Here is a 16,879-nt window from a genome sequence, read left to right on the forward strand (position 1 = left end):
AAAGAAAGATAGCAGGACTAGGTTCTGTGCAGACTATAGGCAACTGAATAGTCACACAGAGTCACATACTTATCCCATGCCTACGACAAATAAAGCCTTACGACAACTGGGTGAGGATAAGGCTCTAACCATCACTGATCTCACTAAGGGTTACTGCAGATACCTTTGATACCTGTAGCAATGAAGAGGTCAGCTTTTTTTACTCTTTTGGGTTACCTGAATTCCAAAATTTAATGAAGAATGCTCCTGCAACTTTCCAGAAGGTACTGCATCCCAACAGCTGGTGACTATTCCCTTACTACCTGGATGATGACAATCTACAGCTTGTCCTGACAGGAGCATGTTTACGGTGACCTTATAAAGAATTGACCACAAGTTTTCCTTGAGTCCAGCCTGAGACCAGGTGTTCCAAACACTTACAGGCCTTAGGTGGACTCCATCTGCCAATCCCACCTTTAGTCAATATTATATTGTACAGGCAGATGCTTTAAACCATGGGGTGCTGTACACAGCCAGTTTTTACTACAGGGGAAACAGCACCTCATCACAGACACAGAGTTAAGGCCAGGGAGGAATCCTATCCAGATGTAGAAAAGGAATGCCTGGGCATAATTCAGACTGTACAAAATCTTAAACCAAACCTATTTGGTCAGAAATTCACTGTGCTTATAGACTACAGCCCTTAAGTCACAAAGGGCTAGTAGTCAGAATTCTAATTTACACAGACTTTAATTTTGTTTTCCTATAACAAGACAGTTCAGCGTAGCAATGGTGCATGTAATGCCAATTCAGATGGTCTGTCAATAAAAGGGAAGGTGGTAGTGTACCAAAGCGTATATACCCTTATCTTAAGCCTTATTTTTGAGGGTATTTCAAGAAAACATGTTTTATTTCAATATTTATGTAAATCGCAATTGCATTTCATTTTATTTTATTGTTTTTTCATTTTTAATTGATCACATCACAGTTGACATTTCCTCAGAATGAATATTTGTTTCGTGATCACTGCAATTTTATTCAGATGATTTTGGAAGAAGTACTTAAACTCTTTTGTTTGGTATTAGTTGATCTGTTTCAGGCACTGACAGTTGTCAGACTTTTTTTTTGTTGTTACTAGTTTTCATATCAAGTCCACTGTCTACATCTAAAGCACATCTTTTGTTTTTTTTTAATGAAAAGTAACCAATAAATGCTGAAATGTGTATAACTTTAGATTAAGAAATCTAGGTCCAAAACTTAAATTTCAGATCAATGAGCAGCTCCTTTTAAATTTAATTTTTTAAGTTGGCTTATATAGCATTTAATACAAGTATGCCAGCTGCTACTATTATGCAAATGTTGATATTTAGAGGAATGTCATGAAAATATCCCATATGATGAAATCACATGCTACATATTCAAAATAATGAAATAATGTTATGATCACCCAACAGAGTCACTTACTGTTAATGAGTAAAACTAAACCTGAAAGAGAAACCATACCCCAAACCTTATTTACATTAAAGCCAATTATGAAATTCAGTTAGTAAATGGAACTGCTGAGAAACCCAAATCTAATACAATTTATCCCTTCAGTTTTGTCATATCCTTTTAGATCTGTTGGACAGATCCAACCTGTTTTATTTACAGAATCTGTATTTCTCACTTATTTTTCATATTACTGTATCTGTAAACCAAAGAACTACAGAGACTTAATTTTAAGGTTTTACAGATATACATCTAATTTTGCAAAATCACAAAGTGTAACAATTTTCTTAAAAAGAAGATGCGACATGAAGCAATGCATGTTTGGACAATCAACCCTTCAACAATGCTGCATTTAATAAATACAGAACAAGAATGGGCTTAATTTAAAAAGTTTATTTTATTTCCGTTCTGACAACATTTAAGGAGAGGAAAACCTGCCAAAGAACAAGATACTGTTGGTTTGGTTATGTCGGATGAAGAATAAGAATGGATGATCAGCAGTAAAATTCTCTTCTAAAAACATGCAGAACATTGCAATCCCAGCTGTAGCAGCTGCTGCTTCAGTGCCTTCTTCATTAACTTCGATGAAGGACTTGTGTGCAACTTTGGAGATGTGCAGATCAGTCTTTCCTGTTATTCCAGACAGGTCAGCCTTGCTTCCATCGAAAAGATCAGACATCCCCATTTCAGCTAGGGTCGATTCTAAGTCGTACTTATCTTCCAGCTTGAACTTGGGCAAATGGACATGAACATCAATGTGACCCATGTACTCTGGTGAAGTCCATTCCTTAATCTTTTCCATGCTGAGCTCCTTCTCTAGCTAATGACACAACATAAACAATGTTTAAAAGACATCTAAAATACTCTTGGGATTGTTCTACTGAAACTAAAACCAACATGAAAAACTGTCATGAAGATCACTATTACAAAGTGCACTTCTCTGAAAGGTGAAGATTATCATGGTGGCTCAGACAATGCAAAGCTAAGGCAGAGGGAAAGTAAGAGAGGCATGTTGGGTCACCTACCTTGTGAGGAGGGACTACTGGTCCAGGGACTGCTTCTCTCTGTACCAGCACAGGCAACTAGGAGAAACATTCATAACAGGAAATGTGGGCTTGGCTTACTAAGCTGGTGATGGCAGCTCTCATCAGCATATGTGTGGGACCATGCAAATGCAGGTGGAGAAGAATTCAGTAGGACCTCATGATTATATGGGTTCTCACATCAGCCTTCTAAAAGAAATCTCCTGATGGCTGCATAAATAACCCCTTCTATGATCAGCTACTGCCTTATAGGGAAAGATCAGGAACACAGACTGCGGAGGCCCTACAGTAATGCAGGCATTTGGAGAGCAAACATCACACAAAAATCACAGCAGGTATCACCAAAAATGCAACAAATATAGACATATGCATTTCTAGCAGGAAAACGATACTAAATTACGACATCAATTCAAACATATTGCAATGTAATTGATGTAGATCTGACTGAGCCTAATGGATACATAGTACTTGCAGGCCTCTGATTATGCTCCAAAACTGGTAAAACAGTTAAGCTAATTTGGTAACAAAACGTGCATAACTATTGCTATGAATTTAAGACTGGTATGCTTTAATCTTGTATAGCAGCATGCACATATCAGCTATCACAAAAGAGTGTTGGAAATATATGACAACTCTGAAAGCACTTATATGATATACACACACACACACACACACACACACACACACACACACACACACACACACACACACACACACACACACACACACACACACACACACACACACACACACACACTCTCTCTCTCTCTCTGACTGCAGAGCAAATAACTGAATTAATCTGTTATTCTTGTGGCCACTTGATTCCCAAGAGCCACTTGTTTCTAGATACTGTGAAATCATTTTAGAGCTTTTTTTCCAACCTTTTGACCCAGTTATGTCCTGAACAAAAAAATCATGGCTAAGAAAAGAAATTCAGTTTTTTTCCCTCAAGAAAGAAAAATTTAGTCAAGGCTTAATGTTCAAAGCTGACAAAATAGTAGTTTCCAACAAACCAATATAACAAATTGTAGTGCATCTGAAAATAGTATTTGCCTCCCTACTCCCTAAAAAAGTCGGTCACCTTCTGTGTACCCCTCTGGTGTTAGCTTGGGAAGAAGCTGAAAGAACAAATGGCTGTACTCATTTTAAGCTGTTACTCTCATACATATACATAGCACGCCTTCTCACCCTACCCCTACAAAAGACTGCCACCTTCTGTGTAACCCTCTAATATCAGACCGAGGTAAAAGTGAAAGAATTTGCTCACAGGAATACCTTTCAACATGTTGCTTTCAGATGTATGCCTTCTTACTCCTACCCCCCCAAAACACAGCCACCTACACACACATCTGAAGTTTGACTGAGGAAAATGAAAAAAAAAATGATAATCACAAGTATAAACACATAGTTCTAGAAAAGCTATACTGACCCATTATGCAATCCTCTTAGGTTTGACTGGGGAAAATTAAAAGATGAATAACCACACTGTAATAAGTTCCTAGACAAACTAGTGACCTTCTGCATGTACATCTAAGCAGTGCGAGTTGTAGACTATGTGGGGCGTAGGGCACAGGTTGAGGATGCCTCCGCCATAATCTGCTGATGCAGTCAGGGGAATGGAAGTCACCAAGCCTCAGAAGCTCTGACAGTCTGCATGTTCTGCAATGCATTGTGTCTTTAGGAAGATAATTACTTGTTCACTGTTTCTTAATGTTGTCTATAAATAAGACAACTGCACTTCACAATATTGTGTGCGTCCCCAGATAAAAATCAGTGATGTTTTTATAGACTCGCATAATGACATTGCCCCTGCCAAGCCATTTTTATCATAAGATATGTATACACAGGCACACACACACACAGGCACACACACCTGCCTCTCTCACACACAAATTATACTTGCCTACAGGCAAAATAAAGGAACACCAATTCACCTCCATTTAGAGTACCTGGTTAAAACCCCACAAAGACCCAAGGAAGAATGCAGACTTCACACAGAAGTGTTGCCATCTCACAGTACTTGGTTCCCTGACACTTAGAACCAAGTACTGTGAAATAGCAACAATACATGCTGCACTACTTTGCCAGCAATCAGCAGCCTTCTCTTGCAACCTGCCTAGACTACCAAAGATAGCCACTTACTATGCACAACTGCTGATGACAGACTGTGACAGAAAGTAAAGGAAATTATGTCTAAACTGTTACTGCTAAATAAACAGCAACACTTCCAGAATACAGACACAACCAGTCAGCCACATGCACTCAAGCATAATCCATAGCACCAAATTTCAGCAAACAGAATACATTGTGAGAGGCTGCTATAGCCAGTGCAGATCAGTGACTATTTGACAATGATCACAGTTGCATATTTCAGCTTCATTTCACACAAACTGTGGCCACTAAAGAATTTCAACTTATTTCTCACAAATCACATCAGTTCAACAAAACCACAATAATCAGCAAATGACTGCAGGGTCAGTTAGCTTCATCCACATGCAGCGGTTGGCTGTACTCCGTTACTTTGTTGATAGTGTATATCTCAAACTCTTGACTGATAAAACAAAAAGATAAAACAGGGCACACAGTAATGCATTTCAAGTCTATTTCTCACTAACACAGCTGCTAGCTAACCACAGTAAAGTTCTCCAAAATCAATCCTGCAAAGCCATGCTCTGCCCATAACATTGGATTGCCTGCCAGGATTTAAAAGGTGTACACACGCATGTGTGTGTGTGCATGTCTACTTAATGAGGGACAGTGACAGTTTCCTACCAGTAGTGGGTGAAGTGGCCGAGTTTCTTGATGGTATCATATGGCCATAAGCTCAGGAAGAACTTATGAACCTCACCTTACTGATGACTACAGTCACTGCTTCAAATGTGGCCATCACACCAACTACTTCTGTTCTCCCGATCATGAGTGGGAAAAACAAAGCCTTGAAACTGAGTGATCAGGTCAGATGCACAACACCTTCCCCATACAGTGCCACAGTACAGGTATACTGAACAGGGACATTGTGATCCAATTATTTTTAAGTAAAGAAAACACTGCACCCCAAATTACTAATGTTTGCTAACTGTAACCTTAGAAAAGCCCCTTTCCATAACATCACTATTCAGACAATGCATATTCTATAGCATTTGTAGGGCTTGGTTTTTTTTATTTTAGTACAGATTAGACAGTCACTTTTTTGCTCTAAATTTAATGCAGGTTTTATTTGTATTCGAAATGTTTTGAACTATATATCTGGGTGCAGATTCTTAGGTCAACAGTGTCTTTGGTAGACATCTGTTTAATCAACTTTTGGTCAACAGGTGTAAGAGATCGCACAAATCTTGTGGCTTGGGAATATTCTCTTTTCCCCGATTTTGGAGTCATACCTCTCAACTATACAGATTTTTGCCTTCTATTTTTAGTTTGTTTTTCATAAAATGGTGATTTTTTTTCTGTCAAATTACTGCCAAATCATAAAAGACTTGTACATGTAAACACACCCATGGGATACATATACGTGGTTGAAAATTCAGGTGGTCAAGCCGAAAAAAGCCACTATAATTGATCAAAAACAGATTTATTTATTTACTGACATTTGTCACACTGGATTAGACCCATTTTCAGCAGAGGCCCAGGGAAAAAAGCTCCAAAGTATTACAAAACATTTTAAGAACAATAATTTTAGTCTTCAAAAATAACACAAATACTTACAATTTAAATAATTATAACAAATTAGACATAAGATGAAAACAGTAAATAGCAGCCACGGTGGTGCAGCGGTAGCATTGTCGCCTCACAGCAAGTGGTTCTCCTGTTAGATTCTCGGCTGGAGTGACTTGTGTGGAGTCTGCATGTCCTCCCCGCGGTAGAGTAGCATTCGAAAGACGTGTGAATGGGTGTGCATTCGTTGAAGGTTGGGCATCTGGCTGGCAATTCGGCACCATAAAAATCTACTGCCAAGCATTAGCGGACCGGAGTTCCACTGTGGCGAACCCTAACCAAGAAAAGCCGAAAAGACAAACATGAAAACATTAAATAATTTAATAGGGACATTTTAGCCAGTTTATAGAGAAATTAAATGCAAGTTAGTGCAACACAAACAGAAAACTGCAATATTAAGTGAGAGAAAAGCAGGCTTTTTTTGGGAGAGAAACTGATAGAAGTAAGGAAGTGAGTGAAGAAGGCAGAGTAAGGAAATGTAAGGTATGAATTAGGTATTTGTTCATACTTAGGTTTTACAGTTTATCCTGGTGTTGGGCACAAATGGAACCAGCTTTTGGCTAGGAAGTCTTTCTGAATGGTTTTGAAGGGTGAGAGACAGGGTATTGACATGACTGATACAGGTATGGAGCTCCAGGCCTTAGCAACATGGTACGAGTACAGACAATACCCAGCAGATATGACTGGTTTGTGGACGCAGGAGTTTTTGGTCACTGGATCGTAATGACCGACTGGGAAAATAGTTGTGCAGATTAAACATGGAGAAGCAGATCATTTCTGAACAATTTTTTAGGCAGAAAGAAGCTGTACACGTTAGCTGATGGGATAGTTCCAACAAATTCTGGCTTTTTAGTGCCATGCAGTAGTGGGTTCTGAAAGCAGTACTTGCTGCAAATTTAGCAACTCTGTTATAGCATTGTTAAAGTTTTAATTTTTGCGATGCCTGAATATTAGTACGGATGGGAGTACCATAAAAAATGTAGGGAGGAGATAAGTAGTGGCAAGTGTAGCTTTAGTTACTTGGTGAGAAAGTTTTTAGCTCTATAAAGCATCCCTAGTTTTTGATGAGTTTTTCTTTTGCAAGTTTGTACATGTAGGTCAAATTTAAGATCATCATCCACTATCGTCACTAATAATTTGCTTTGTTGAGGAGTAACTTCAATGATTGTATTATCAAAAGAGAACTTTACATTTTGGGTTTTTTTTCCATGAAAAAAGGATTTGGGGGGAAAAAGTACTTTAAGGTTGAGCATGAGTTGTGAGTTGCAAAGCCATGCTTCAGTCACTGTTAAACCTTCCTGAGTAATTTTTGGAGATGTGCCATGTCAGATGTGCAAATGAATGCGCAGTCATCTGTACTGTATTAATGAGACTTGTGTGGTGCGTGTTGGTGAGAATATTAAAGAGGAGGGGACTAAAGACAGAGCCTTGTGGTAAGTCAGTGGTGACAGGGAGGTATGGAGAAAGGGAGGAGTGCCATTTTACTGACCAATACCTATTGGATAGGTAGCTTTTGAACCATAGAATGGTGGGCTGAAAGACACCTAATGTGAACATTTGAAGTTTGCTGTGAAAAAACTGTGTTGAAGTCTTTAGACAAGTCTAGAAATAAGGAGACTAGTTTGCCATCATCTCTAGCTTTACTGACAGTATTTACACAGTTAGAAGTGCAGTGTTAGTACTATGGGAAGGACAGAAGCCATGTTGTGTGGGGGACTGGAGTTCTTCCTGTAGGAAATAGTTTAGCAATTATTTCTGAATACATTTTTCAAATATTTTGGAGAAGGGGATAAGATTGCTATAGGTCTAAAGTTAGTGATGTCTGCTGAATCTCCTTTGTGCATAGGGATAATGTATGACTTCTTCCAGAGAGAGGGATCATGGGATTCCAGGATGGACCTATCTAAATGTATTACGACAGGATAGGCAATGCTGCTGGCTGCTATTTTAAGGTACTTGCTTGGAAGGTAATCAGCTGAAATCCAGAATGTTTAGAGTTTGAGTAGTTTTATACAGGATGTGGGCACAGGTTTGAAGATGAAAGTGGATGTGGTTACTGATGGACAGGATTAGAATTAGATGCTGGGGAATCCTTTGTTAGGGATGCTATATGATCCAAATAGGAGTTGAACTGTACTGCAGTTTCAAGTGATGAGTTATTGGGAGAGGGGTAAGGGTTGAATTTATGGATGGGATGAAAGATTTCTTTAATGGCTGACTAGAATTTTTTAGGGTTGTTTATAATACTGAAAGTTATTATAGTATAGCTTTTTGTCTCCATTAATTTGCTTTTTAGTACGATTGCAAAGCATTCTGAACTTTAAGATATCACACATTATCAGCTTTTTCACCTGTGCGAGATCATGGAATAGCAAGGACCAGGGATTTAGCAATTTTCCTAAATGTACAGTGTCAATGTTGGTACATACAATTAAGCACTGGATGTGGAGGCACAAGAGACTTCCTCATGCAAAAAAGTGTTTTTTTGTTTTTATTTTTGAATATTTGAGGTTTGAAGTTATGCTTGAATTTTTGTAGTTTGGTATTGTGACCATTCAACTGTTATACACTCATACAACTGTCATCATCATAATCATCCCCCCCATTTTCTGCATGAGGTCGGTATCTCCTCAATAGTCACCATTTCTCTCACTCTCTATGATGCACCTCAGGTCTAGGATATTGCTGCCCCTGCCCCACCAGGGGCAGCAATATCCTAGACCTGGTTATTACCAACATGGGCAACCGGTGCTCCACACCAGAGGTCAATTCGTTTGTCAGATCCGACCATAAGCTAATCAACCTAGACATCCACATCCCTCCCCCACCCCCCATTAGGGAAACCACAGTAAAAAATTTCTCCAAAGCCAACTTCACACTTTTTAAGACAGAAGTGTCAAACTTCACGACACCCATGCCGACAGACAGAGGTATGACTGCTGAATCCTACATAAATGCACTTTATAAGCACTTACATGAGTGCATGGATCGTGCAATCCCTAACAGGACCAAGATGCCATCCTCCAAAAAAAGGAAGCCAATCTGGTGGTCCCCTGCCATAAACTCTACAACAGAAGAAAAACTGTTGCAAAAAATAGTAAAATCCCATGATTGGAGAAACTCCCTGGTCAGCTTCAGTAAGAAGCTGAGATCCCTCATAAAATCCTCCAAAGCTAGTAATGAAAACAAATTCGCCACTGACTCTAAAGACAACCACAAAGCATTCTATAGTTATGTCAAGAATCTCAATGGCAACACTCAGATCTGCTCCGAGTTACAGCACGGCACTAAATATACAGAACCAACGGATATTGCCAACATCCTGGCAGATAGGTTCAGTGCTAACTTTACCCCTCTGTCATCCCCTAAAGGGCCCATCTCTATACCAGAAGAATGCAAAGTTCCTGTAATCACGGCTGCACAAGTAAAAAACACACTATCCAAAGCCAAGAACACAGCATCCATGGGACCAAACGACATCCCAGGCTGTGTTCTACATGAACTACAGAATGAACTGGCACCCCACCTAAGTACCATGTTCAATCATAGCCTCACCTAAGGCTATGTGCCCACTGAATGGCGCACAGCGACATTATCCCACTCCACAAAGGGGGAGCCACCGCAGACCCCGGAAACTACCGCCCCATTAGCCTAACGAGTCTGGTCTGCAAGGCTATGGAGCATATCATGGAACTTCTAAACAATGACATTGTTAATCTCCAAACTCAGGACCCCACCCAGTTCGGGTTTGTAAAAGGCAGATAGTGTCTCCTAAACCTGATAGACTTCTTTGAAGCAGTCACCAAAGCCATAGATGAGGGTAAGGTGGTTCACACAGCCCATCTAGATCTCGACAAGGCTTCTGATACCATCCCCCACTCTGGAATTATAGTAAACTCACTAAACTAGGTACAAATCCCTATGTCACAAGATGGGTTGCCAACTGGCTCACTGACAGAACCCACACTGTGAAAGTAGCAGACTCCAAATCCAGCTTCAGACCAGTGACAAGTGGAGTACCACAGGGTTCAGTCCTGGGTCCTCTCCTGTTTGGTATCTACTTCTCTGAAGTACAGGCCAACACAGGTCTTTGGCTAATGAAGTTCGCAGATGAGTGCAAACTAGGAGCCATAATCAAAACTCCAAAAGATGTGGACATCCTACAAAAGGGCCTTGCTGAGACAGATGCCTGGTGTCAAAGTCATGGCCTCAAGCTCAATGCCAAAAAGTGCATTGTCATTCCTTTTGGTAAAAACTCAGTACCCATGAACTACCACATAGATGGTAGTCTACTTAACACTGAAAGTGTGTTGAGACCTTGGGACACAGGTGGACAGTAGGTCTCTCCTTTGATAATCACATCACCACAGTAGTCAGGAAAACCTTCTATGTGGCAGACCTCATCACAAAAGGTTTCTCATCCAGGAAAAAAGAGGTCATTGTTCCCCTCTACTCATCACTCATTAGACCCATTATAGAGTACAATGCCCCTTTTGGTATGTGCCTCACAAGACATCTACAACAACTGGAAAGGCCACAGAAATACCTCACAAAGAGGATTACCGGCCTCAAAGAGATGCCCTAAGCAGACTGTCAAAAAACTGCAGCTTTACTCCGTTGCATATCGCCTACTCGGAGGCAATCTCTGCCTAACACACAAAGCTATGTCAAACCCAGAGCTTTTAGACATGCTCCACTTAAAGAAATCCCAATCCCTATGAGCTACATGCTCTAGGGACCTAAACCTAGTCACCACAACAAACAGAACATGCTGGAGGGATAGATTCCTGTCCCAGAGACTTCCCATACTCTGGAACAAACTACCTACCTATATCAAACAAAGCTCCTCATTAGCACTGTTCAAGAAAAATCTTGATGATTGGATGGGAGATAGGAAATTCACCCCGGGGATCACTTCTGTGGCTCTGCTCGACAGTGGCACAGGAAAATAATTTTCTTGGGTGGCAAAAGCCAGGGTACCTTTGGCTAGGCTTATATAGGCCCTAGGGCCAATAGCCTAGTACCTATGAACCTCAGTGTCACTCTTACCTTCTTCAATAGTCATGCCTGACTGCCACATGCTTTCTCTCATGCAATCTATCCTTCTCTTTGCTGGATGTCCTTGTTTCCTCTTGCCTTCTTCCAGTCTCTCACAAATCTTCACCAGGTCATCCTCTGCTTTCTTGCACATGTGCTTGAACTTTGTTAATCTGTACACTGACATTCTCTGCAAGTGGAGCTACTTTGGCTTTTGGTCTGATGTCATCATTTCATATGTCCCCAGTATGCACCGTCCCATTTGTCTCTGTATCATACTGTGTAGTTATGGTTGTCCCACCGTTTTGTATATTTTACTTTTCAGCTTCTTTGGCATTCTTCTGGCACACAGTACCTCTTGACACACTGTGCCAGTTGAATGCAGCCTCTCTGGTTCTAGTTTTGACCTCCTTTATTCAGACTTTCTCCTTTACCACCCCTCCAAATACTTGAAATGGTTTTGCCTTCCGTCTTAACTTTCAGTTTCTTCTGTTATTCTCCACTTGCTGCTACAATAACCATCTTTTCTGTATGCAGCTTCCTCCCTTGTGCCTTCAGTTTTGCATTCCATTCCCCTATAATCTGCTATTTGTGTTCAGAGTCTGTTTGTAGTGCCACATCTGCATACACCTGCTTCATCAAATCTGCCTCTTCTGACCTATTTGCTAACATCACGAGTATGAACAGCAGTGAAGTCTTAGCTGAACCCAGATGCATACCCACCCCCAGTGAGAACCCCTCTGTGGGTTAGGAACACTGGTTGTACTTTTGTTATTTATTTGGGTTCTTGTGCATACACTGCTATATTTAGTGCAGGCTTTCTGCGACTTTGATCCATCACAGGGCAGCCCAAATCAGCTTTCATGGGACCTTGTTGCATACTTTCTACAAGTGTAGGAATACTCAGTTGGGCTCTTTCCTTATCTCTAGTTTCTTTTCAACCATGTGTCTTGCTGCAAACATTGGGCGAGTTGTGCTGCAGCCCTGTATGAATCCAAACTGCTAGTCTCCCATCTTACTTCCTACTACTCTGCATATTCAGTTATCAGTTACCCTTTTCAGCACTTCCATGCAGTATGACAGGAGTTTGATACTTTCATACTTGTCCACAGCTGTGAATATCCCCCTTTGTTCTTGCACGATGGCACTAAAATGCTTACCCTTCAGTCATGTGTGGCACCCCTTTCTCTCCATACTGCAGTGAGTACCCACTGGTACCATTTCTCCCCTAACATCTTGTTCATATTTGCCATACCCTCCATCTGAGTCTGCTGCTTTCCCTGACTTCATTTTCCTTAGTGCTGTTTTTACTTCATCTAGAGTGGGCTCTTCCTCTTTCAATGCAGGCTGTGTTTGGGATAATACAACTTGTTCTGTGTGGTTTTCTTAATTCAGAAGCTGCTGTAAGTGCTCCTTCTATCTGCCTTTGATGTTCTGTGAACTGGTAAGCAGATTGTTACTGGAATCCTTATGAAGGGTGTCTAAAGACCATCTTGTTTACTGTTTCGTCTTAGCCTCTGTTAGCTAACCAGTTTTCCTTCTTCGCCAGTTACATCTTCTAGCTCACATTTTCCAACATTCCTTTCTTTTGATAACTTCTTGTTCTTCTGCATTCCATCTCCAGCCTTCCTTATGTGCTTTATTTCCATACCTGGCTCAGCTGCATACCAGTTCTAGTCTTCACATATGCTGTTCTTTATTTCCACTTCACATATTTTCTCTTACTTCTGAGGTATTAGAGCCCAGAGTATTTTCTTGGACTCTTATGCTTTCCCTCCAGTCATCTTCTAGGTATTCCGCCTAGTCTCTGTTGACCTTAAGGCCTTCTCTGACCACTGCTTGGAACAGTTTTTATTGGTAAGGACTTTGCAACCTCTGATTATGCTTCCCTATCCTAAAGTCTGTTTGAGTTGTGTACTGGAATCTCTTGTATGTGATCTTGTTATGGTCTCTGTTGCTGAACCATGTGTTGGCCACCATCAAGTCATTTGTCAGACAGAAATCTAGAATGGCCTCCTCTTCATTCCTGTTGCCCCACTCATGTGGAACCAGGCAGTCCTCATATGTTCTGTCAAGTTCCAATAGGAGTATTCAGGTTCCCCATCTCAATATAAACTTATCTGGTCTTACTTTATCTAGCAGGTCCTGCAACTGTTGCCCAAATGTACTCTTTTCCTTCATCACTACCCTGGCTGGAGGAATAAGCTGAGAGTATGAACACTGCACTGTCTTTGCAGTGCAGTCTGACTGCCATGAGCCTGTTACCAATTCTAATGATATCCCTCACAATATTTAGAAGATTCTCCCTTATCACAATCCCCACACCATTTCTAGTCGGTCTTCCCCAGAGTAGTAGACGCTGGATCCCTAGTCTGTCCTCCACCTGAGCAGTAGACACTGGATGCCAAGGCAAGTGGTTTTGCTATACTGCACTTCCATCCTGTCTCCTGGATACAGACCATGTCCAGCCACCTCCTTACCATCATTTCATCTACTTCCAAGTTGCGTCCTGTTAGTGAATCTATATGGAGTATTGCAATCTTTATTTCATGTTTGTCACACTGACTTGGTTTTATATCCAACCTTCACTCAACAAAGCTATCCCAAATAATCCAAGCTGGATAAGTGGACACTGGTAGTCAGTAGCTTTTTGACCCATGGCTGCTAGGTTTTAAGGAAAGCATGCATGTTGGCCAACAGAGGTACAAAGAACCCTCCCTGCATTAGCATGGGTCCCTGGTATAGGTTAGAGTAGGCTGGATCCTCAACCCAGTTATCACCTGCAAACACCCATGCCTATTTTTGGTAGGATTAGTCAAAATGCCAAGACATTCAGTCTGTGATCTATGTTCTCCTGACCAGAAGATACTGTGCACCATATATGGTTTACCATAGAGTAGTCATATGTTGAGCTGGTACTGGCACTGTATTTTATTAATACAGACTTGTATCCAGTTCTTCTGATAGTGATTGTTTTTTTTAAATCTTAAATGTTTTTACTTTGATAAGAAACTAGATCTTTTTTAGATGAAAATTTCTCATCTAGGGAGAGGCTGTGTTAAACTTCAGGTTCTAGACTTTTAAAGAGTAGTTTGTGCCAGCTTAACTGAATGCTTTCATTAATGTTTTGGGGACGGCGCTGTGGTGCAGTGCTAGCATTGTTGCCTCATAGTAAGAGGTTCTCCAGTTCGATTCTCGGCTGTGGCTGGAATGCATCTGAGCAGAGTCTGCATGTCCTCTCTGCATTCCTGTGGGTTTCCTCTCGGTGCTCCTGTTTCCTCCCACATTACAAAGACATGCATCTGGAGCATTTCTCCCTGGGCCACCGCTGAAAATTGGCATTGTTCCAAGTTGGACTTTTCTGGTTAACAAATGTCAAATAAATAAAATGCATTTGAAGTATGTGGTAGTGACGTTCAATGTGAGTTTATGAGTATGATCACTATTTATTTTATTTATTTTACATTTGTTGACCGGGCTAGTCTAGCTGGAGATATTTCCATTTTCAGTAGAGGCCCGGGGAGAAAAGCTCCACAGAGAATACAATAAGGAAAAACATCATTGTGTTTCAAAGAAAGTTTGTAAAAGACAAAAACTAACAACTCTACAGTTCCTTATTATTACTACTAAGTGAGTTAGTTACTAACTCATACAGTTACAGTCCAAAAAAAAAAACTAACAGACATAAATGAACAAAACAGGAATGGGAAGCTTTGTGATACTTAAAATCAGAGAAAGACAATACAGTACTACACACAAAGGTGGTAGTGTAGTTACTGTGAATCACAAAGGTTATACCAGCATGTGCTATACAATATGAAACAGAACAAAGTAATTGTAAAATGAAGTACAATAATAAATTGTTTTAACTTATAAAACGTGGCAAATCTTTGGGTTTAAGTGATTATGTCCTCCCAAAATTATCCATACAATAATGCTGCATTGTATGCTAATCCAAAGATTAACAGCATGTAGAATCCTCCTGGTAAGCTAATAGACTCTGGAGTGGGTAGTTTTCAGCAAAGCATGTTTACTGTTGCACTGCATCTTAAAAAAATTTGAGTCATATGTAAAAAAAATTGAAAGTTAAGTAATTTCAAAAGTTCAACATATACAATGGCAGGAAATACTTTTGGCTAACTTTACATGTGAGGAGTTTACATTCTAGCAGACACTATGTATGTGGTTTAAGGGCAGTTGCACAATTTTTAGATGAATGACCTTTTCTCTTTTTTTTTGCTGTCTATATTGCATTTCTGTCTCACACACACAATATTCTCTGGTTTGGTTCAAAGTTTCTGCAACAACAAGGAAATGTCATGCATGTCCCATTTGGCCCTTCATAAGCTAACATCCTTTCATTGGAAAGAGTTTTTTTATATAATGAATACTTTACATCTCAAAATGCAGTAATGAATGTGCGTTACGCAGATGCTTTGTTATACAAGGGAAGTAAAGTTAATGCAGAAAATGTTGTTAAAAGGTTATTAAATAGCACATGGGGTATCAAGTTTACACATAAAACTGAGTACATTTTTTTTTTTTGATTTGACAATTTATGGTAGTGTGAGTAACAAGATACAAAGCACTTAATTTCACAAGAGATCAGCTGACACAGTGTACATCCACCACATTTCACTGCATCCCTTCTACTCGATGAATTCATTAGAGTTAAACACAATACTACAGATCCCAGTCACTTGAAGGAAATTATTTAGCACAGATGGAAGACAGGTAATGCTTCCGACATTATTGCTAAATCCAGAAATAAAGTTGTGCAAGATGAGGGTGGGAGTGCAGATGGAGAAGTGAGAAAAGTTACTTCAGATAAGAATATCTATTATGTTTCTAAATATAACATTTTCATAATGTTTTACACAAATAAGGAGGAAATGGAAACTAATGTTAGCAGGTCAGAATTTGAAGATGTTATTACCTGACTTTTAAATATAGGAGAAATGTTGTCCAATAAAGTAAATGTTATCAAATATATATGTGAAGATTGCAATGGGCGTCATAAAAATTTTAAAACAATGAACTGCAAGTAGAATAAAATGGAATGACAGCCTTGACAAATGACTTAATATTTTATAAAAAGTTGAGCACGTCAGTTATAGCCTTCATCATAACAAAAAAAAGATTTATGCCAGTTTGAAATAAACATGTAACTACTAATGTGACATTTCTTTCTTGTAAATTTTAAAATGAACAAACCTTTAATAGATATCACATCACTTAATCCTCAGGATGTGACATTATTCAAAAGTTAGCAGCTAAACGAGATCCCTCTTTTTCCACTGTTGATTTAAAATCACTCTTTCAAGCACAAAAAAAAATCAGATGTTTTAAAACCATTACAATTACACATTATACTACTACACAGCATTCTGAATTTGTCCATTTCTAATGGCCAGGATACCCCTCGTGTCTTCAGTTTTGCATTCCATTCCCATATAATTTGCTGACATTTTTTTGGAGTGTTTTTGTAGTCCCACATCTGCATACAGCAACTTTGTTAATCTGTCCCTTCCAACCAGTTTGCTAATGTAGTCCATGAAAAGCGGTGGGCTCAGAGCTGAACCCTGGTACACTCACTCCTACTAGGAACCCCTCTGTGA

At 39.8% G+C, this 16,879-nt stretch overlaps 1 protein-coding gene across 2 annotated transcripts in view; it reads right to left on the reverse strand.

Moving 5' to 3' along the window:
• Positions 1-1,845: 1,845 nt before the first annotated feature.
• SERPINB1 (serpin family B member 1) overlaps positions 1,846-16,879 on the reverse strand; it is a gene marked incomplete in the record, with an annotated part of 209,072 nt that continues 194,038 nt past the window's right edge. For both annotated transcript variants that reach the window (XM_044065167.1, XM_044065166.1), the window contains 1 exon segment: positions 1,846-2,287. In XM_044065167.1, coding sequence (XP_043921102.1) covers positions 1,886-2,287 — 402 coding nt within the window.

Source organism: Protopterus annectens, chromosome 3.part0, assembly GCF_019279795.1.
Source record: "Protopterus annectens isolate FY-2018-M chromosome 3.part0, PAN1.0, whole genome shotgun sequence".
Taxonomy (NCBI): domain Eukaryota; kingdom Metazoa; phylum Chordata; order Ceratodontiformes; family Protopteridae; genus Protopterus; species Protopterus annectens.